The sequence below is a fragment of the Podarcis tiliguerta genome (genome assembly GCF_965153285.1).
Source record: "Podarcis tiliguerta genome assembly, chromosome: 3".
Lineage (NCBI taxonomy): Eukaryota > Metazoa > Chordata > Lepidosauria > Squamata > Lacertidae > Podarcis > Podarcis tiliguerta.
In genome coordinates this window covers 29,920,863-29,941,914 of record NC_139536.1, presented here as the reverse complement: position 1 = coordinate 29,941,914, position 21,052 = coordinate 29,920,863, and the positions used below count along the sequence as shown (strand labels likewise).

Here is a 21,052-nt window from a genome sequence, read left to right as displayed (position 1 = left end):
TGGTTGGCGAAGCACACAATTTCCTGTCAGGGCTGCGCAGAGGATCCATTGCGAGGATCCTCGCTGCAGTGTGGAGAGAAAGTGCGGGCCACTCACCCGGTCCGTCGCCTTCCTTAAAAGTTGGGGCAGTTCTTTTGTGGCAGTGTTAAGCCTTCCTGTGGTTAAGCCAGTGTGGTGTAGTGGTTAAGAGCGGGAGTCTTGTAATCTGGTGAACCGGGTTCGCGTCTCCGCTCCTCCACATGCAGCTGCTGGATGACCTTGGGCCAGTCACACTTCTTAGAAGTCTCTCAGCCCCACTCACCTCACAGAGTGTTTGTTGTGGGGGAGGAAGGGAAAGGAGAATGTTAGCCGCTTTGAGACTCCTTAAAGGGAGTGAAAGGCGGGATATCAAATCCAAACTCTTCTTCTTCTTCCTGCCTTGTGCAAACCCACCAGGGTGGGGAGGGGGGCTTTCTCTTCCTGCGACGCCAACTATAAGCTCTCAGGGAGGATGGGCCCGGAAAGCGCCGCGCAGTCGACGCGGCTCCCGGACAGGAAAAGAGCGTCTTCTCTGCTAAAAAAACCCAGAGTCCCCCTACAGGCTCGAAAAACAGGCGCCTTTCCTATTTCTACACTTCCAGTTTGCGGAAGGATTAACGAGGGGAAGATTCAAGGAAGAGGGCGGCGCCCCTGCCCTGCATTCGCCCTGTGACGAAAGAGGGGGCTGAATGCTGCAAGCGCACGTAGCTAGTCCTCAGGAGGGTCGAGGAGGAGCGACCATGCCTGGAGAGTTAGGCGCACAGGCACCGTTTGGTCGCTCCTCTGAGGGGGCGCGCGGCTTTTGCCACTCTTGGGCGGAACTAGTTGGCCACGGGACAGTGGGGGTGGAGGGAGGAAGCCCTACATAGTTCGTTAGGGAGGAGGGGTCTCTGCCTAGCAGCTTCTGCCCCTCCCCTTGCTCAGTGGTCGCGTCGGGTGCCTGCTTTGCATCCAGGTGCGTCCAGGTAGGGCAGCGCGAGGCACCTGTTCCGTGGGACTCCTCGCTGGTCCTCGAAAGGTGTGCGGGTGGCAGTGGGTGGGCGAGGCGCAAGCTAGGAAACGTCTGGCTTGGAGGGACGCCTCCTCCCCGCCTCTGCCACAGAGTCTCCGCTTGCGGCCATAGTCACCTCCTCTTCACTTTTCTCCCTTCTGTCATGGGACGCAGAGCCCGGGAAGGAATATAGGAAGCAACCCAAGGTAAGCTGCTATTCCCTCCTCCTTGAGAGACAGCCTTAGTCTCGGGAGGGCCAAATGAGCTAGTGCCTCTGAGCATGTTTAAAGTGTACAGTGGTACCTCAGGTTACAGACCCATTAGCTAAAGTGGTAACTCAGGTTAAGAACAGTTTCAGGTTAAGAACGGACCGCCGGAACGAATTAAGTTCTTAACCAGAGGTACCACTGTATTTCCATGTGAAGTTTCACCACCAAAAGTGCTTCAGAGCATATGTGGCGGGAGAGCGAAAGAGCTTAACTCTGAGAGGAATGCATGAAGTGAAATGAAGAAAGCACCCCTGAATTGGCGCTCACCCCCCCCCCCATCTGTCTGTGTGCTGGGCCACATATCTGGGATGGGAGCAAGATGCTGCATATTTATTTAGCACTTAAGCCATACTTCATCTTTTGGTGCCCCTAGTTTGGGGAAGGAACATGGGGCGTAGTGAAATGCTGTTTAAGAACAGCCTGCTGTTTTAAGCAAGATTTGGTAACCGTACCGTGAAGGGAAACGGCCACAATGATTTAAGCAGAACACTTCTGCCTTAGATTGCAAAATGCCCATTGGTAAATATAAACTTAAGGATTTCGCAACACTCGAATCTTCCAGCGTTCAGCTTCATTGGGTGGCCACGAGTTCTAGTGTTATACGAGAGAGAGTTATACTATCTCCCTTCTCCATGCCATGCATAATTTTGTAAAGCTCTAGGAAGTCACCTCTTACTTTTTCTCTTAACCTTTTCTCTTACCTTTTCTGAAAAACCCCAAAACGCTGCAACCTTTCCTCACAGGGGAAGTTACTCCATCCTCTTGATCATTTGGGTTGCCCTTTTCTAACTCTACAATATCCTTTTCGAGGTGAGGGGGAAAGAAATGCTCACACTACACAGTATTCCAAATGTGGTTGCACTATAGCAGGGGTCTGCAACCTTTAAGACAAAAAGAGCCACTTGGACCCGTTTCCGAAGGGAAAAAACCTGGGGCCCCAAAACCATTGCGACATTTAAAACAAATATATCTCCGGAGCCGCGATCTGACAGCGGGCGGGAAGGTGACGTCGAGACAGTGCGTGACTAACGCATGCACCGCCCCCATGCGACGTCACAGCCAGTACAGCGCCCGCCACAGTGGGGAGTGTCGGGGCGCACAATGCGCCTCCTCCCCTTGCTACTATCCGCCCCGGAGCCGCGGCAAAGGTGTAAAAGAGCCACATGCGGCTCCGGAGCCGCGGGTTGCTGACCCCTGCACTATAGGTTTGTATAGCGGCATTATGATAGCAAGAGTTTTATTTTTCAGTTCCCTTCCTACTGATTCGTAGCATGGAATTTGCCTTTTTCTCATCTGCCATGTTAGCTTCTTCATCAAGCTCTCTACTACAACCCCAAGATCTTGTTCCTGGTCACTTGTTTACATTGAATTGAACCTGTCATTTTACCATCCAGTTGGGAGAGGTCCTTTTGGAGCTCTCCACAATCTCTTTTTGTTTTAACAACCCAGAGCAATTTAATATCATCAGCAAATTTGGCCACCTCACTGCTCACCCCTAACTTGTTTATGAATAAGTTAAAAAGCACAGGTCCCAATATTGATTCCACTTTCTACATCTCTTCATTCAGAGAACTGTCCATTTATTCCTACTTTGTTTTTCCTGCTGCTTAACCAATTCCTGACACACAAGAGGACTTGCCTTGTGCTCCATGACTGTTGGAACAGCGTCTTCAGAGTTGTTCTTTTTATATCTAATTTTGCTCCATCTTAAACAATACCATACATATCGACCAACCTGGGTTGCTGGATGGACTTCAGGCCAAACACCAGTACTGTAGTTGTTTAAGTTACTGGTGATTTATTTTGGTTTTTTTAACCTACATCAGCTGCAAAAAGTGTGGATAGCTGATGAAACAGAGAGGTTTCTTAACAGACTTCCCTTTAAAATCACCTGTCACTACCCCAAGCTGCTCATTTTCCCCATTGAGTCAATCGCCCATCTCCTACTACCCTCCTTAGAAAAACCCCATCCCACGCTCCCACTATATATAAGGGTCTGATGACTTCTGTTCCAGTGTATCTTAAGAAGTGTGCATGCACATGAAAGCTTATACAAAGAACAAATCTAGTTGGTCTCTAAGGTGCTACTGGACAATTTTATTTTTTTATATATTTTGACTGCGTCAGACCAACCTACCTGAATCTTTCCCCATGAGGAAAGTGATGCAAGGACCTGTTATCTTTTTCCTGCATAAGGGAAAAGTCGGGGAGGGTGGTGGTGCTTAGTGAGAGAAAATGTCAGAGGCAAGAAGCTGCTCCCTGCTCACCTGATGCCAGTTTCCCACTGAAGCAGATTGCAGACCCTGCAGCTGTTTGGGACAAAAAGAGAAAGAAAGAAAGAAAGAAAGAAAGAAAGAAAGAAAGAAAGAAAGGCGTGTTAGAGTAAGCAAGGCACAAGGCAGAGTATGGTCTTTTCGGTGGTTGTCTGTTGCATTTGTTTATATAATGTTATTGGTAGAGGCTATTACACTGGTCGACAATAATTCATGTGCATGTAAATATTGGAAACCGTTTAATCTATTCTTGTGTTTACTTTAAGCTGTTTGTCTTTTTTATAGTTCTGTAGGTCTTATCATTTTGTAATTATTTGTCTGGTTTTACTTTTTCATATTTTTTCCCATTGCGTGCAGTATCTGTGCCCACACAGGGGAGGGTGGTCATATTGGCTTTCAAGGTTGAGAAACCTATGTCTCTCCATATGTCGTTGGAGCCTAATTCCCACCATTCCTGGTCCTTGGCCATCCTGGCTGGGTTTGATGAGACAACATCTGGAGTCCAACAACAACTGGAAGGCCACAGGTTCCCTACCTCTGCTCTATGGAAGTTTTTGATCAAAACATGAAAGGGAAGCAAATCTTATCTTGCTGGCTCATCACAGTAAACTGAGAATTGCAGAAGCTAAACTTGCTGGATTGTTCTTTCCTGCTGGCTTCTAAGAGAAGGATGATTTATGCAGCCTTTGGGAGTGTGGAAGAACGCATATGAATGGCTAGAGAACTGAATGTTCTTCTGTAGATGCAGCTTGATACTGAAAGGTCATATTTCAAACCTTTTTGGAGATTGGGAGCAGGGTGTTAATATATGAAACCGCAGCATCTCTATTGTAGACTCTGACATCCAGTAGATTTTGTTTAAACTTGTTATTCAAGCTTTTGTCCAGTGGTTCTTCGTGTCCCCTAAAACAGGAAAATATTAGCCTTCTCTTACTATGTTGAGGACCTAAGTTACTAGCACAAGTTCAAGAGGTTAAGCAGGGTTCAGACCCCTGAGCCACCCTGAGAGGCACTTGACAGAGGTAGGTGAGGCCAGAGGCAAACATGGATGGGGGCATGGAAACACTACCTTTGTACAGTGTACTAGTTTCTACACACTCTTCTCTGTCCGCCATCCAAACTAGGCATGATCAGAGTTCAAGGACACATTCCGTTCAGACAAAAAGACCAGGGTGCAAAGTGTGTCTGTGAGGAGTGTGGCCTGCGAAGAGTTCTGAGGACCAGACAGATATTTATTTATTATTTATATTTTTCTCATCTAATATAGTTATATCCCACCTTTCTCCCACATGGGAATCCAAGGCAGCTCACAACATTTAAGAACAACATTATAAAATACAAAGTTAATAAAAACACATATGCTCCCTGTAAGTGGCCCCAGTCAGCAGTCCAACTGCAGCAGTCTGGACCAGCTGAAGCTTCTGAACATTTAAAAGTGTTCAGGCAGCCCAATGTAGAGTGTGTTGCAGTAGTCCAGCCAGGACATAGCTAAGGCCCTAGGGCCTGAAGTTCCCCACTACAGAAATAAATGTACCAGCCTTGCATTCAGATTTAAGTCCTAGCATGGACCTCCAATCCAGTGGTGCGCATGTTCAGTGGCTGGGGCTGTGCATGCCTAATCTCATCAATTAATGATCAGCAGTAATGCTGTATCACCCCCACCAGCTTTTTGATGTTATGAATGATTTTCAAATGGGTGCAATTCATGTGTGTATTTTAGCTAGATTAGGGTGGGTACTACTGCTTTCTCTTTCTAAATCCCAGTGTGCATACATGGCTTTAGAAAGCTCAGGAGAGATAAGTAGTGTCCAAGTAATGAGTACCATTATAGGATTGTCTGTAGACATCTCTGTTCCTTTCACTGCCTTATACTACAGTAAGTTATAGGCTATTTCCATCCTTGCAGCTTTCCAGGTGGAATGATTGTCTCCACTCTGCATGCTGTTCTGGGGGTTCACCCAACTCCCTTGAATCCTATTTTAGGGTGCACCAGGTGTGTGCTGGGGAGGAGAGTGGGAAATCCCTATAGCAGAAGTCTCTTCCTATGGTGACAGGAGTCCTTAAGTGAATCCTTCCCTTGATCTCATGTTTCCTTGGTTTGTGTCCTAAAGTTATACCTTAGCTTACCGTGTATTGATGTGCTTTGCCAATGAATTTAGCTTAAGGGTAACACTTGGACAAGGAGCAGCTGTTGTTCAATTCTGCTTCCGTTACAGAGCAAACTGTAATTGAGCAATGTACAGAACAAACTTACTAACCAGAATCTCAACAAGTTACAATAATACAGGTAACATCTTTGCAGCTGATGAAAATGAAAGACAGTAACTTGTTTCTTTTGGGTGTTCCGTATTACAACCTTAAGACAACTTCCTAGTATTGTTCAACGTGTTTATTAAAGGGGAAGTGTTCAGATGGGTTTGTCAGTGAGAACCAGGAACAATACAAATTCGGTATCTGAGTAAACCATTCCAGATAGGTATCAGTGTCAGGCAATTTTTATTGCATTATCAATCGGTCAGAATTTTCTCATGCTTTCAAATCACTTCTGTGTTTGTTAGTCAAGGGAAGAGAAAGGATTTTGGTGAAGCATTGGAATTTTACTCAGCCACATCCCTAGCACTTGGAAGTTCAGCAGGCATTGCTGACTCATTTTCAAGCTTATTTTCTCAACCTTAATGACTGCAATGTTGCTCCTTTAAAATAGAACAGTTTTATTACTGTTTGTAACATTTTTTTCCAGCCCTTCTTATTTTCATACACCACTTAGGGTGGTTTGCAACAATTTGAATGCTTTTCGCTTGAAAACTAGTGTTTTACTCATATGAAAAAATAACTGGATATTTTGTATCATATCTTGTTGTTTGGTTGACCACAATTACTGGAATTGGGTGACAGCCCCTAAGTATAAAATACATGTAATCTGGAATAGCTAGACTACCATGAGTGTTCATTGTTGCGTGAGTGTTTTTAATCTCGTCAGCTATTACCTTTCGTGCCGCTAATCCTGGATCATCTTCCTTGCATAATATAAATATTTTCTTTTGCAAAGCTAGACAAAAACCTGCTGTATTCTTAGCTCTTGAAGGCATAGCAACTATCTGATTTCTTTAAACTGTTTAATTTAAGGCTTGGAGCTCAAATCACACCTGCACACAGAGACAGGGCATGTTTGGACTTTAAGTATTTAAAGCCCCAAATATGGGATGTTATCCAATGCAAGAGATGTGCACTAGCAGAACAGAACTTTTCCCTCCTCTCTTCTCCCTTGCAGCCCCCCTATGCTCTGGTGAACTCTCAAAATCAGTTCCAGAGCCATACACTATCCAGCCTTGAATGACTTGTATGTACTGGGAGTGTGTGTGTAAAACTGTGGTGTGCTGGATGCATTCTGACCCTATGTCCTTCACACCAAATTTATTAATCAAGTGTAGAAATTGAAGTTTCCCTTACAATGTATTGCATTCCCCTTTAATGCAATTTTGACATGCCTTTACTAATAGTGCAGGATCCAGTCCTTTCCAATTCGAACCACCCTCACTCCCAAATCAAATCATCAGCTTGAAGTTTGCTAAATCTCTGGAATATTTTAGATAGGAAACCCATTTGACTCATATTGTGTGCATAAAGTGTCTCTATGGATAGATCCCTTTTAAACATGTCACGTTCCTGTTAAAAAAAGAGAACTGTTCTCTGAGTCACACTGGATTTTTATTTTTATTTTAATCTCAGAAGGCTGATAAGGTGCCTTCTGAGGCATAGGCAAACTCCGGCCCTCCAGATGTTTGGGACTACAATTCCCATCAACCCTGACCACTGGTCCTGCTAGCTAGGAATGATGGGAATTGCAGTCCCATAGTTTGCCTATGCCTGCTTTAATACTTTCCTCTTTAGTGGGGAATGAGAATGTAGGGCCTGGCTGGACCTTGACTGTTGCAATGTGAGCTGTGTATTCTTGTCAATATTTGTGGGAGCAAGGCAAATGGTCCTCCTGTTTGCAAGGGGCAGATATGATCCACTGGCTGAAAGGTCACCTATTAACTGGGGGAACCTTAGCCCCACCCAAAGCAGATCTGGCAAGTAGCCGATTCCCTGTATGGAAACAGGAGCAGCAGTGGATCAATATTGGGGTGAGTAATCTTTTTTGGTCAAAGTACTGCATTCCCCTTCTGGGCAAATTTCCATAGGCCACATATCAGTAGTGGGCAGGGCCACAGGCAAAAGCGAGCAAAAAAATACACCTCTCTTCTCCAGTCAGGCAAAAGTGTGAGAGCTGGTGAGGGGTGCAACTGGGGGAGGTAGTGTGGCTTGAGAGAGTCTGAAGGGCCAGATTGAGAGGCACAGAGGGCCACATTCATGTCACAAGCCTGGGATTCCCCACTTTGAACTGCAGCATAGGATTGTTGTACAGATGGGTAAGATTAGTAGGGGTTGATACTTACCACACTCCTTAAGCCTTTAGATCAGGCTGGACTATATTTCTGGACAATTAAAAGGTTGCTCTCAGTGGATCTTTGAGATCAGCTTTCTGACTTCTACACTGGCTATTTCTCTTCAGCAAAAGTGCGCACTAATTTACTTGTTCTTTGTTTGAGATTCATTTATAAACACCTGAATCAAACAACTGCTAAGTGGCGTAGAGGGGGGGGGGGAGGAAGAAAAATCAGTTACATAGATCAGCAACCTTTAAAAACAAGTATATGTAGCTAAACTATGTGCCTGGAAAAGTTTCAGCAGGCATCTAAAAGAGGATTGCAAGGGTGCCTGCCTAAGGTTAAACTTATCGCCATAAAACATGCTGTGATATAGCTAAACGGAGCCTTTCCACTACTTAAGAATATGAGCTATATAACTGTATAAATTCTTAAATACTATATGACAGCTTTACTGTTTCAGAAAATAGTACAAGTTACATAGCTCATTTAATTGCTCAATTTGCTCATGATTTGTATGAAGCTATATTAGGAAGGATGGGGACTAAATGTTAATCAGATACAATAACACAAACTGGTGTGTTTGAATATGGCATTTCATTTCTCTACCTCTCCCTCCACCCCATTTTCTGTCTCTGCATTTGCAAGTCACTGAGCAAGTTCACGGGCATGTCAAGAACCCAGACCAATTTCAGTAACAAGATCAAGTAGTTATTAGGCAGAATGGTTTTAAATTGTTGTTAATTTTTCTTGCTGGTAATTTTTTTGTATTTTCTTTTTGGTAAGCCACTTTGAATCTTACGGGGTGGGGGGAAATAAATTCCCTTCCCCACCCCATGTTTATTTTCTTTTTGGAATGGAAACAGTCTAACTCAGTCTGAGGCACCAAGAATATATGATAATGTTAAGTCTCATTACATCTTTGATATTGGAAAGGATGGCATCAGTATATTGGTTTGGTTATAATATTGTCTTTTGGTTGCAAACAGTATTCTGTATTTGCTATAGTTTGTGGTGGACTGTTTTAAGAATCAGGGACAAGTAATTACTAGTCTGAACCACCCTGAGACCTCTGGGTACAGGGCGGTATATAAATCATCATCATCATCATCATCATCATCAAGTTTTTGTTTTTTTAACTGAAAAGCATGCTGGAAGGCAAAGATTTTGAAGAGAGCAATGACAGCGGGTTAAGGAGAAGGGGAGGAGGAATACTTAACCCTTTCCCAACTAGCTGCTTTTCTGCTCAAAATTCCCTGCAGCTTCTTTTCCAGATGCACATTTACAAGTGTAATACAGACAGCTTCCTATTTACTCTGTGTTTATATTCCGAGGCACAGGGTGCATTAGCGGGATGTGCGTAAGCCCACCCCGCCTCGTTCTGCCCCTGCCCTGTCCCCTTGCGGTGCTGAAAACATCATACACATATCGATCATACACAAATAGGGAGGCGCCTCTACACATCTCAGATCTGCAGGGGAACCAGCTGGGCAGGGAACTATTTTGAGCAGAAGAGCTGTCAGGATAAGTCTTGCGCATGCACACATCCCCACACTATGCTGCCACTCCTTTGTTCAAAACCAAATTTCCTGAGGCTGCTTTTCTTTTCTTTTTTAACCCATCCCCATTCAGAATGCCCGTGCAAAAAGGACATGTTTGACTCCTGCTGTTGCTTAAGCCATGGAAGATAGAGTTGGTGAAAGGGAAGGAACTGGGCAGACACCCTGTTGCACATGCTTCCCAGCTGGTGGGGGCAGGGAGGGGGTAAAGCTGAAGTCACTGTTGGCTTAGAACAGCTTGATTCTGGTTGTGTCTTGTGCAAGCAGTGCAGGTCAGTTTTTACAAGCTCAGCAGTATGCCCAAGTTCCTCTTTGTGTGCGTTAGTGGTTTGTTCAGTGTCGCTAATTTATGGCACTGTAGAAATGCTTTCGACCACATCTAGATCTTCAGCTTGATGTTTTTGAGCCAAGGTGATAATTCCACCACCACCACCACCAATGTTGTTGGACCACCAGGCCCAACCTCCATGGCTGATGGTCAGGGATGATGGGAATTGTAATCCATCAACATCTGGAGGGCACTGTTGGCTCTCTTTGTTCTTTGAGGCTGTACTCCCACTAATAATATTTTCACTGGGGGACAAGGAATCTTGTATTTCAAGTCTGGTATGGAAGCCTTGCCAAGAACAGCATGTACATTAAGGATGTACATCAAAGGTGAGTGAGGGTTGATGGGCAGCCTCAGTTCACACAGAGACTGCTGAATCTGTAGGTGGAGGCCTCCTGCTTGCACAAGAAGAAGCCATGTGGATGAGACCCCCATATATATTTGTAACATGTATATTTGTAAATAAACACAAATATTGCAAAGCACCAACTAGCCTCCAATGACCTCCATCCAAAGAAAACAAAACACAGGTAGTGCTATCATTCGGCTATGCATGACATTAGGTAACAACCAGCATCTTGAATTGTAATTGGATGCACACTGGCAGCCAATGCAGATTTGATGCGACAATATAATATATTTGTCACAGCCTTCCCCACTGTGTTTGCTACTGCGTTCTGCACTGGCTGAGGCTTCTGAAGTCGTTGTGAGCAGCCCCATGTTCAGTGTGTTGCAGTAGTCTGTCCTCCTTATGTTCCTATTAACTAACAGTTCCTGAGTCACCAGCATCTCCCAGTCAGGGTAGAAGAATAACAACTTTTACTGAGTTCATGTGTTCAACCTCCATTAACCCATCTGATATGCATCCAGAAATTGCAGTTGTCAAAGAATCACCTTGTCCATAGTTTCTTTTTAAAATGAGCTCGGGGCAGTAAACTTTTGGGTTTTTTTTTAATATGATGAGGTTGACAATTTATGCTTTTTAGGCTGTTGGGATATCCTCCTTTTATTTTGCAGCTGATAAGGAGAAAATGTGGCCTTTCAGGTGCCATCTGGGTTACATTTTCCATCATCACTGCATTGGCATGTTGACTGGGGATGAATGGAATTTGCGCTTTGGAGAAATGGGAGTCCCTGTAAAAAGAAAAGGAGAGGGAACTTCTGCTGTCAGGATTTTAATAGCCAAAATGGACAATGAAGTGACTGGTGTGCAGTTGGTTTGCCCACACATTCCCCAAAACCCTTCTCCGTGCTGCTGGTGGCTTTGGATTAAACCTGATCTGGGGTTAGAGCCATTCCAATATGCTGTCCAGATTAGCAGTAAAAAAGGCAGGTTGCTCTTTATTTTGTCACAAATATAAACTCTTAAGTGATATCTGTACCGCTTCAAAAGACTGCAAACCTTTCTAGTAATTAAACTACAACAACAACGCAAGCATTTGCCCAGCAGAAAACCTTTTGCAAAAAGCAGTCTGTGCAAGATGCTGGCAGCCCATTCTGTGAATGCAGCAGTTCAGTTAATTCTGTATCAATAATTCATGGCACTGGCCTATTTGTTAATTACTGGCCCATGGCCCAGTTCTCCTCCCTGCTCCCCCTAAAAGCATACATTTATGGGATGGCTTGCAGGGATTTCGGTTCCACAGCAGTTTATGCTTATTAACTTTGAACACAATAATGCTGAAGGGGACAAAAAAAAATTCCTCCAGTTTTCAGTTGTTTATTCCAGCTATAATCTCAGTAAACTCTTAAAAAACAAAACTGGCTCTTCCTGTGCTGGCAAACGACAGTGTTCTGCACAAACTATAACGCCCATTTACATGTTACGAGGAGCCTCTTTCTGTAGGTTCATCCCATGATAATGGCTTTAATGTTTAAAGCAGAGGTTGTTGCCGTGGTGTCCTCCTGATGTTGTGAAGGACAACCCCCATCTCCCACCAATGCTCAGATCCTGCTTTGGGCATAGGCATCTGGTTGACTATTGTGAGAACATAGCGCTGGACTACAGGAACCAGGATGGCTTCTCTTATGTTCTCACCATTGAGAAGGCTGGTGGGAGTTTGTAGACTGCAACATCTGGAGGGCACTACGTTTGCTATCCTTGGTTGAAAGGCCCACATCCATATACACGGGATCAACCACAGTGGTGTTTCTTCCACAATTCACATCCTTGGTGGGAAGCTTGTTTTAGTAGCAGGGTCCTCTTAGCCTTTAAACCACTAGCCCAAAGGGTCATCTTGAGCACTGCTGGAATGCTGAAAGCAGTGTTGCCCAACCTGGTGTCTTGCAGATAGCTTGAGCACAGTTGTCCATGCATTGGTGACATCATGATTGGATTATTGCAATGTGCTCAATGTGGGGCTACCCTTGAGGGTTGGTCAGGAGTTTTGCAGATGGTGCAGAACATGACTAGGTTGCTTGTGGGGACAAACACCAGCATATAAACATCCCGCTTGCATGATTTGCACTAGCTACCAAACGGCTACTGAGACAAGTTCAAGGTGTTGGTACTAACATACAAGGTCCAGGACCTCTGGAGTGCACAAGGTTGGGCAAGGCTGCTTTAAGCACTCCAGAAGTGTTGCAAGATCATCTCTCCGCTGCAATTTAAAGTGCATCCATGATGCTTTAAGGGTATTTGGTGTGAATGTGGCCATAGCTGCCAATGATTCATTTACTCATCCTTCATTTTTTTGATTAATATTCCACTTAATATATATTGGGCTTCTTCTGGCCCAGGCAGTATCACAGGGATAGGAAACATGAAAAGAATAATTTCTCCCAGCAGATTAGGGAAGTAGTACATTGTTAAATCCATCTTTGCACAGTAAAAAGGGCAACCTTAATAGCAAAGGAGAGAAGCCTGTAACATTGTGCGGTAGCAGTGCTAATTATTTTCAGTCCTGTTTAATTATTCAGCTCTATATTATCTGTTGCTGGATTTATACCCTGCCATAAACATGTAGCTTGTGCAGGTGAGAAGCTTGTGCAAACAACTCATAATGAACTGAAAAGAGATAACAACTATCATGGGTGTGGGAAGCCCAGGATCCCAACCAACCCTTCCTTATCAGGAAGACATTGAATCCTTCAGCCTCTTTGTTGTGTTCTTCCCCTCAGCCCAGCTACTGTGCAACAAACTACAGTGGTACCTCGGGTTAAGAACTTAATTCCTTCTGGAGGTCTGTTCTTAACCTGAAACGGTTCTTAACCTGAGGTACCACTTTAGCTAATGGGGCCTCCCGCTGCCGCCATACCGCTGCCATGCGACTTCTGTTCTCATCTTGAAGCAAAGTTCTTAACCCAAGATACTATTTCTGGGTTAGCGGAGTCTGTAACCTGAAGCGTCTGTAACCTGAAGCGTCTGCAACATGAGGTACCACTGTATTGCTACAACTGAAACTGGTAGAAAGAAGTTACTTGCTACTCATGGTCAAGGAGCAGAGTCCTAAGCTGAAAAAATGCATTCCAGACAGGCAAAAGTGTGGCATGGCTGCGGGGAACATGTGGTGTGGGGGGGATACCAGTTGGATGGGCCTGGAGATCTGCATTTGGGCCCTGGCCTGAGGTTCCCCATCCCTGATATATTGGACAGGTGGTCTCCAGCTGTTGATGGACGCCAGCTCCATCATCTCAGACCACTGCCTTTGCTGGCTAGGAGTTGGGAGTCCAACAATATCTTGAAAGCCACTGGTTCCCCCAGCGCCTGAGTTATTGGCTATAGTGACTAAATAGAAGCTCCCATCTTGAGATCTCATCCCTCCGATCATCAACAGCAGAGAGTGCTCTATAAACTTTATACCCTGCTTATTCTGTTTAAATTGCACAGGGTCTTTGATGAGTAAGAAATGTACAAATCCCATTAAATTAAATAATGAGCTCAGGGGCATGTGGGTGGCCTCTGTTGGAAATAGGCTTTTGAGCTAGAAAAGCCTTTGGTTAGTTCTGGTAAGGCAAACTCTGTGTGCTGTTTAGCCCAGCCTTCTGTAGTCCTGTGTGAATTACAATGCTGTTTTTCTCTCCTCTAGGACAAGAGCACAATGCTTCATGGCCACCTACTATTTCTCATTGGACTGACATTTGCATACAGAGGAATAAATGCAGATCCTCGGTGTGCCGTAACAGGCAGGCTTGTGTACTACCAGTGGTGCAACTTCACACAGGTTCCCCCTCTGCCTGAAGGCATTGTTTTACTCTCCCTAAATTTCAATTTCATCCAGCAAGTGAATGCCACATCCTTCCCACTGCTGGAGACATTGATGATTCTGTCACTTGGAAGCCAGCAGGTCTTTCCTGTCACAGTAGGAAAGAATGCTTTTAGGAATTTGCCAAATCTTCTTCAACTGGATTTAGCTTACAATAAAATAATTGTGCTGGATCCACAGGCTTTCAGGGGGCTGGGGAAGTTAAGTAACCTTCTGCTCTACTATAACGATCTTAACGAATCCATTCTGGAAAAGGATTACTTTAAAGATTTGGTCTCTCTGGAATATCTGGACCTTTCATTCAATAAGATCACTAGGCTTCGCCCTCATCCTTCATTGCGCAACATGCAAAAGTTAACACTTCTGAACTTGAAATTAAACAGCATTGAAACCATATGTGAGGGAGATCTCTACAGCTTTCAAGGAAAAGCTTTCACATTGTTGGATCTTAATTCTAATGGTTTGTTTAAGGGAGATTCTCAAGACTGGGCAACTTGTGGCAATCCTTTCAAAAACATTGTCTTCGATACGCTGGATGTTGGTAGCAATGGCTGGGGTATAAGAACAACCCAGCAATTCTGTGCAGCTATTCAGGGAACACCACTTGTGGCTTTGAAGATAGCGTCTCACACCATGGGCTCATCATTTGGCTTTAATAACATCCCAGACCCAAACAACAATACATTTGCAGGTCTTGCCCAGAGTGGCCTTCGCCTGCTTAATATTTCACGTGGCTTTATCTTTTCTCTTAACCCACGTGTATTTCAGTATCTTGGTGATCTGGAATTGCTGGATCTCAACTCAAATAACATAAATAAAATTCAAAAAGAAGCATTCTTTGGTCTCTGGAGCCTACAACACCTAGACCTGTCGTACAATCTTCTGGGAGAACTCTTGGATTACACTTTTGAAGGTCTTCTAAATGTGCGTATTATAGCTCTGCAACACAATCATATTGGGGTGATTGATAGGGCTCCATTTAAAGGCCTGTCAAGCCTTCACACTGTGGACCTCAGCGACAATGCTCTAAAAGTAATCTTAACACTCCCAAGTCTCAGCTATGCTTTTTTAGGTAGCAACCGGATACAGTCTGGAGGCCGCAGCAAAATAGTGGCTATAAATTCAACATATGTTGACATGGGAGGAAACAGGATGGACAATCTGGGAGACCTCTATGAACTTCTCCGATATCCAGTTCCACAGTATATTTTGTTAAGAAATAATCGCTTCTCCTACTGCTACAGGTACAACGATATAGCAGAAGACAACCAGTTGATCTACTTGGATCTTGGAGACAATATGTTGAAGCTTGTGTGGGAGAGAGGTTTGTGCTTGGATGTGTTCAAGGCGTTGTCCAAGCTTGAGGTCCTGCATCTCAATAATAACTACCTTAGTTTCCTTCCAGAGGGCATCTTTGATGGCCTGGTATCACTGGTTAGGCTTAACTTGGCTTCAAACCTCTTAACTTACATTTCTCACAGTGCTTTTCCTGTGAGCCTCAGGAATCTTGACTTATCCTCGAATCAGCTGCTTTATCCAGATCCTCAGCTCTTTGCAACTCTGGACAATCTGGATATCACCTATAACAGATTTTACTGCAATTGCCTCTTAAGCGACCTAATTGTGTGGCTGAACCAAACCAATGTCACCTTAGCTGGGTCACCAGATGAAAGGTTTTGTTTTGGACCCCCTGATCTTGCTGGCAAAAGCCTTCATGAGTTTAATGTTGATGATTGCAATGAAGACAAGATATTGGAGCCTCTGCAGTTGTCGCTCTTCATTTTTACCACCGTTGCTGTGACAATGTTCCTAACGGTGGTGATTGTTTTTGCTCGCTTTAGAGGAACTTGCTTCATTTGGTATAAGACCGTGGTAAGAGTATTCTTGAAGGAGCAACAGCCAGCGTTGGAGGAAGAGACCTATAGATATGATGCCTACATGTGCTACAGCAGCAAGGATTTTGAGTGGGTCCAGAACTCCTTGATAAGGCACCTAGACCTCCAGTATTCTGATAAAAACAAATTTGCTCTCTGCTTTGAAGAGCGAGATTTCTTGCCAGGAGAGGATCACATCACCAACATTCGTGATGCCATTTGGAACTGTAGGAAAACAATTTGCGTTGTGACGAAGCAGTTTCTCAAGGATGGCTGGTGCGTCGAAGCTTTTAATTTTGCTCAGAGTCGGTATTTTTGTGACCTGAAAGACGTCCTCATAATGGTGGTGGCTGGATCACTTTCGCAATACCAGCTTATGAAGTATCAACCAGTCAGAGTGTTTTTGCAAAGGGGCCAGTACTTGAGGTGGCCCGAAGACCCCCAAGATGTGGAGTGGTTTCTAAATGCACTTTCTCACCAAATACTGAAGAAGAAGGAAGTAAAAAAGAAACAGAAGAAGAAGAAGAAGAAACTCAAGAGGAGGAAATCAAAGACATTGGAAATGAAAGTTATTACCATCTCTTAGTTGGCAATTCTAACTACCAGCCCATTGAAATGGCCCCCAGTCAGAGAAATGTGTCATGCTGTTCCTTAAACACACTGAGCCCTAATCTCTCTACATGAGCAAGGCAAATCCTGCACTGAGAAGGCTGTGTGAGCACTCTGGAGATCTTTGTGCCATTTCCTCCTTCACTGCCAAGACTTTCCAAAGATCAGTATGCTGCACCTGATGAATCTTGCATTTACCAGACTGAAATTGAAGGAGATTTGCATGTTTATAGTAACAATTGTGTGAGTTCCAACTATGTAAGCTTTTGTTGGTTGAAGGATTGTTAATCATTGAGTTACTTAGTTAAAGGGGGAGGGGGAGAATCCACTACTTTGCCCATAGACCTGAAAACATATTGCCAATTGCATTACTGCCTTAGAGCACAGTGAAGTTCTCAAAGCTCTTTCCCGACTAGCTGTTCACATCAGCACAGCCTAATTAGTGTCCAGTCCATTTCTGTTTGTGTACACACCAGTGGGCATTCATGGGACGAGGATGTATTTACCCTAAAGAAAGGTGTTCACACCTTGGCTAGAGACGAATTAGAAATGGCTCAGGGACTCCAATCACTGTGAAGCTGGTTTGGAAAATGACGCATCAAACCATAGTATCTTATAACAAAAGTACGGGATACTGGCACTGAAAAGCAGTGTGAGTGCACAGCCTTAAACTGAAACATGAGATAGCTATATGTTTTCCATTGTGACCTTTTCATATCTTAACAGAGGTGGTTACTCCTGCTTAAGCCTAGCTCTTGTAAAATATCAGTATTGAATCAGTGAAAGATGGTGGCCTCTTTGGGCCTTCATTGCCCATCAAATGCGCAATGCGCGGACACCTCCGGTGCGAAAGTGGCATTGTGGTTGCAAACTCCGCTCCTCACCTATGTATGTTCATTACAATGTCCATAGGGAACCCCCCCCCCCCCGATGCATTGTGGAGTTCATTTTGGATGAATCAGGGGTGGAGCCTAGCCTGCCCTGCCCCGCATTGATGTTTGTCATTCGTGGGGAAAAGCAACTAAACAACTCTATATTAGAACTATCTTTATATGTCAACTACCTCAAGGTTTGAACTGGTTTAGAAACCAAGTTCAGCACCTCTGTTAGTATATAGTGTACATAATACAGATTAAAACATACAGTGGTTACAAACACCTCGGGTTACAAACACTTAAGGTTACAGACTCCGCTAACCCGGATGTAGTAGCTAGGGTTAAGAACTTTGCCCCAGGATGAGAACAGAAATCGCGCTGTGGCCGCAGCAGTTGGAGGCCCCATTAGCTAAAGTGGTACCTCAGGTTAAGAACGGTTTCAGGTTAAGAACGGACCTCCTGAACGAATTAAGTTCATAACCAGAGGTACCACTGTAGTGACCATTACAAATTCCAGTGCTCCCTGAATGTATTTCAAACAAACTACCTAAGAACTTGAAGGACTGCACAGCAGGCAGAGGGACCCCTGTGGCCTTCCAGATGTTGTTTGACTGCAGCTCCCATCTTCGCTGACTATTGGCTGTGCAGGCTGGAGCTGATGAGAGCTGAAAGTCCAGCAACATCTGTAGGGCCACAGTTTTCTCGCCCCTCATGCATACAGAAAGGGAATATTCAAGCAAGGTACTTTGACCTAAAGACATCAGGTTATTGTACATGTGCCTGAATGAATTTAAATATTTAGGTTTTGGTTCAAGGCAGAAATCTTGGGACTGCTGCTTAATGCGAAGTTCTGAAATCATAAGTGCATAACTGAGTTTAATGACTTCCGGAGGTGCTGTGCATCCATAGCTGGTATTAGTTATGCGATTCACAGATGTTCATTACCAGCTTGAAAGGGAATGGAAACTCAGGCTATCAGTCTTCATTTAGTTTCTATGAGAACAAAGGCTTGTCGCGCAGTGGCACCAGTTATTTGGAACACCGTTCCTATTGAAATGAAGCTAGCACCCATGACTCTTGATATTCCATCGCCTGATGGAAACCTTTTTAAGAGACCTAATAACATTCACTGTTGGTAATTTGTTTTGTATTTTATGATCTTGCACTTTTACGATGGTTTATTGATTTTATGGTACACCTTCCTTATATATGGTTTTAATGAGCTGCTGGCTTATGAATGTTATTGGAAGTAAATAAAATGGAATAAATCACTCTTGCCCTCCTCATATGGTCTCCATAGGTAACCTAGCATTTCTCCCAGGCAAATGAGTGAGCTGGCAGATGACCCTCTTCTAGCAGTCCACTGTATTTCTGAGCTGGGCAGCAAGGAAACACAGACCCCACCCCCAGCCTAGAAGTGGAGGCAGCATGGGATGCTTCATTCCTCCTCTGGCAGCCCACTGCATCCCCATTATACTGGGCATAGAACTTGCACACCTTCCCTGCACCACAGCAGCACCCTCTGCTGTGTTTCAATGCCGGATGTCCAGCACAGATATGCAGCACCAGACCATGGAGCCATCCAGGTCTCAGCCACAGGCCACTTGTTCTCTAAGCTGAGCATGCAGGTTGAGCCTTCACACAGAAGTGCAGTGGGCTGGTGGTGACCAAGGGCCAGAGCGACCCGGCCCTTCATCACCAGTCCTTTCCTGGACAGAGGAGTCGGTGAAGCTCTACCCATCGCATCCAGCACGGAAGCCGAGCAACCAGAAGCGAGAGGCAAAGAGGTAAAATAATCTATGCAGTGCTGGAGGTGTAAAGGTTCTTATACATGGTTGGTGGTTGTAAGAAGGATTGGATGTTTGGTTGGGGAAGAACAAGCAATTCGAGAAGCCTTAAGGGAGAAAGGGTTTTCTGTCCGCTAAGCCGGTGTTGTTCAGTGATGCAAACAGATCTGCTGAAACAAGGTCTGCTCACTCAGTAACTAAGATGAGCATAGCAGCCAGGATATTTAATGCAATAAAGGAAGGAAGGAAGGAAGGAAGGAAGGAAGGAAGGAAGGAATTCTATTAGGGCCTCTACTTTGAGAGAATAAGGTAAATGACCATGAATAAAATTGCAGCAAGTGCATAAAGCCTAGTGGGAACAATGGATGTAATTCAATTAATAATGATTAAACTTTGTTCCTCTGGAATTATGTGTGTGCAGGATGGTGATAAATCTCAAGTACTGAGTATGTTGCACATATTCTGAAATTTTACCAGAGGTCTTTCCCCTTAAAAACCAGAGGCAAGGAATGGTCAGATAGGCCTCCCCATTTGGCTCACAAGGCTGTTTTGGACAAGTCATGCCCCTCTGACAATCAGGTGTAGGGAAAGTGAGGGCAGGGATTGATGGAAAGAGACTTTGCATAGGACTTCCCAAGCATCCAGCAGGCAGCTGATTGTCAGGCATTTGAGAAGCGCTGCAGACAGAGCTGAGCAAGCCCTTTGAGCTATGGTAAAAGAAGGTAAAGGATGGTTACGTACAGTCAAAGGCGACTATGGGGTTGCGGCACTCAGCTCGCCTTTAGGTTGAGGGAGCCAGTGTTTGTCCACAGACAGCTTTCCGGGTCATGTGGCCAGCATGACTAAACTGCTTCTGGTGCAATGGAACACTTGACAGAAGCCAGAGTGCATGGAAATGCCGTTTACCTTCCTGCCACAGTGGTACCTATTGATCTACTTGCACTGACGTGCTTTTGAACTGCTAGGTTGGCAGGAGCTGGGACAGCAACGGGAGCTCACCCCATTACGGGGATTCGAACCGCCGACCTTCCCTTTGCAAGCCCAAGAGGCTCAGTGGTGTAGACCACAGCACCACCTGTGTCCCACCTTTGAGCTATACGACCCGCCCGCCCCCCCGTAGACCGACTTTGATAGGTGTCAATCACATGACATTATGCCAGATGATTTACAGGTGGGTAGTCCTACCCAGCTGCCCAAACTGGCCCACGGGGGTGTGTGGAGTTAAGATCTGGCTAGAAAGGTTCATCACTGGGTGGTGGGGTGGAGACCTGCCGCCTCATTTCATGGAGTAGGGAAGAAACCAAACGGAGGGAAGCAGGAGGGGGAAACCGCTGGTGTGATGGAAGGTGGGGATTAGAAAAGTCTCTCCAAGCAAACAGTTTGGCAAGAGTGATCTGTCCCTCTTCAGCAACCCAGTGGATGGGGTGGAAGGGAGAGAATGAGATGGGAAGAGAGAGAAGGGAATGACAGACAAAGAGAAACGGGGTGGCCATGCGTACCTCTGGCATGTGGCCCTTGACATATCACCTCCTATGGAATGTCCTGTGCTTGTCTTATTTTTTTATGACGTCTATTAGTGGGGGGAGGGCTCTGCTTGTGTATTCATTTTTATAGTGATATTGACAATATTTTGTATTTTTGTATAATTAAATGGATAAAAATAAAAGTTCTGCTGGATGTTTGCTCATATGAAGGCAATACTGTATATTCATTGAAGAGTGTTTATGGCATTTCGAATATGTTGCTTTTATGTTCTTTGTTAGCTGCTGCTTAATTGGAAAATCGCACACCGCTGTGAATCCTTTCCTTTCAAAAGGCTGATATACTTACAAAT

At 44.6% G+C, this 21,052-nt stretch overlaps 1 protein-coding gene across 3 annotated transcripts; it reads left to right on the top strand.

The window, feature by feature from the left end:
- Nucleotides 1-419: 419 nt before the first annotated feature.
- On the top strand, nucleotides 420-20,907 carry TLR5 (toll like receptor 5). 3 transcript variants are annotated; one of them, XM_083433818.1, is made up of 2 exons: nucleotides 420-1,215; nucleotides 13,897-20,907. In XM_083433818.1, the coding sequence occupies exon 2, from the start codon at nucleotides 13,909-13,911 to the stop codon at nucleotides 16,531-16,533; it is 2,625 nt and encodes an 874-aa protein (XP_083289944.1). In that variant the 5' UTR covers nucleotides 420-1,215; nucleotides 13,897-13,908; the 3' UTR covers nucleotides 16,534-20,907. The 3 variants fall into 3 exon arrangements, with proteins under 3 accessions (XP_083289944.1, XP_083289946.1, XP_083289945.1); XM_083433820.1 differs by lacking the exon at nucleotides 420-1,215 and adding an exon at nucleotides 3,647-3,660 and having other exon boundaries at nucleotides 13,897-16,834; XM_083433819.1 differs by lacking the exon at nucleotides 420-1,215 and adding an exon at nucleotides 7,824-7,963 and having other exon boundaries at nucleotides 13,897-16,834.
- The last annotated feature ends 145 nt before the right edge of the window (nucleotides 20,908-21,052 follow it).

Excerpts from the sequence above, each read along its gene's own strand:
- TLR5 (XM_083433818.1), top strand. The coding sequence starts at position 13,909 with ATGCTTCATGGCCACCTACTATTTCTCATTGGACTGACATTTGCATAC.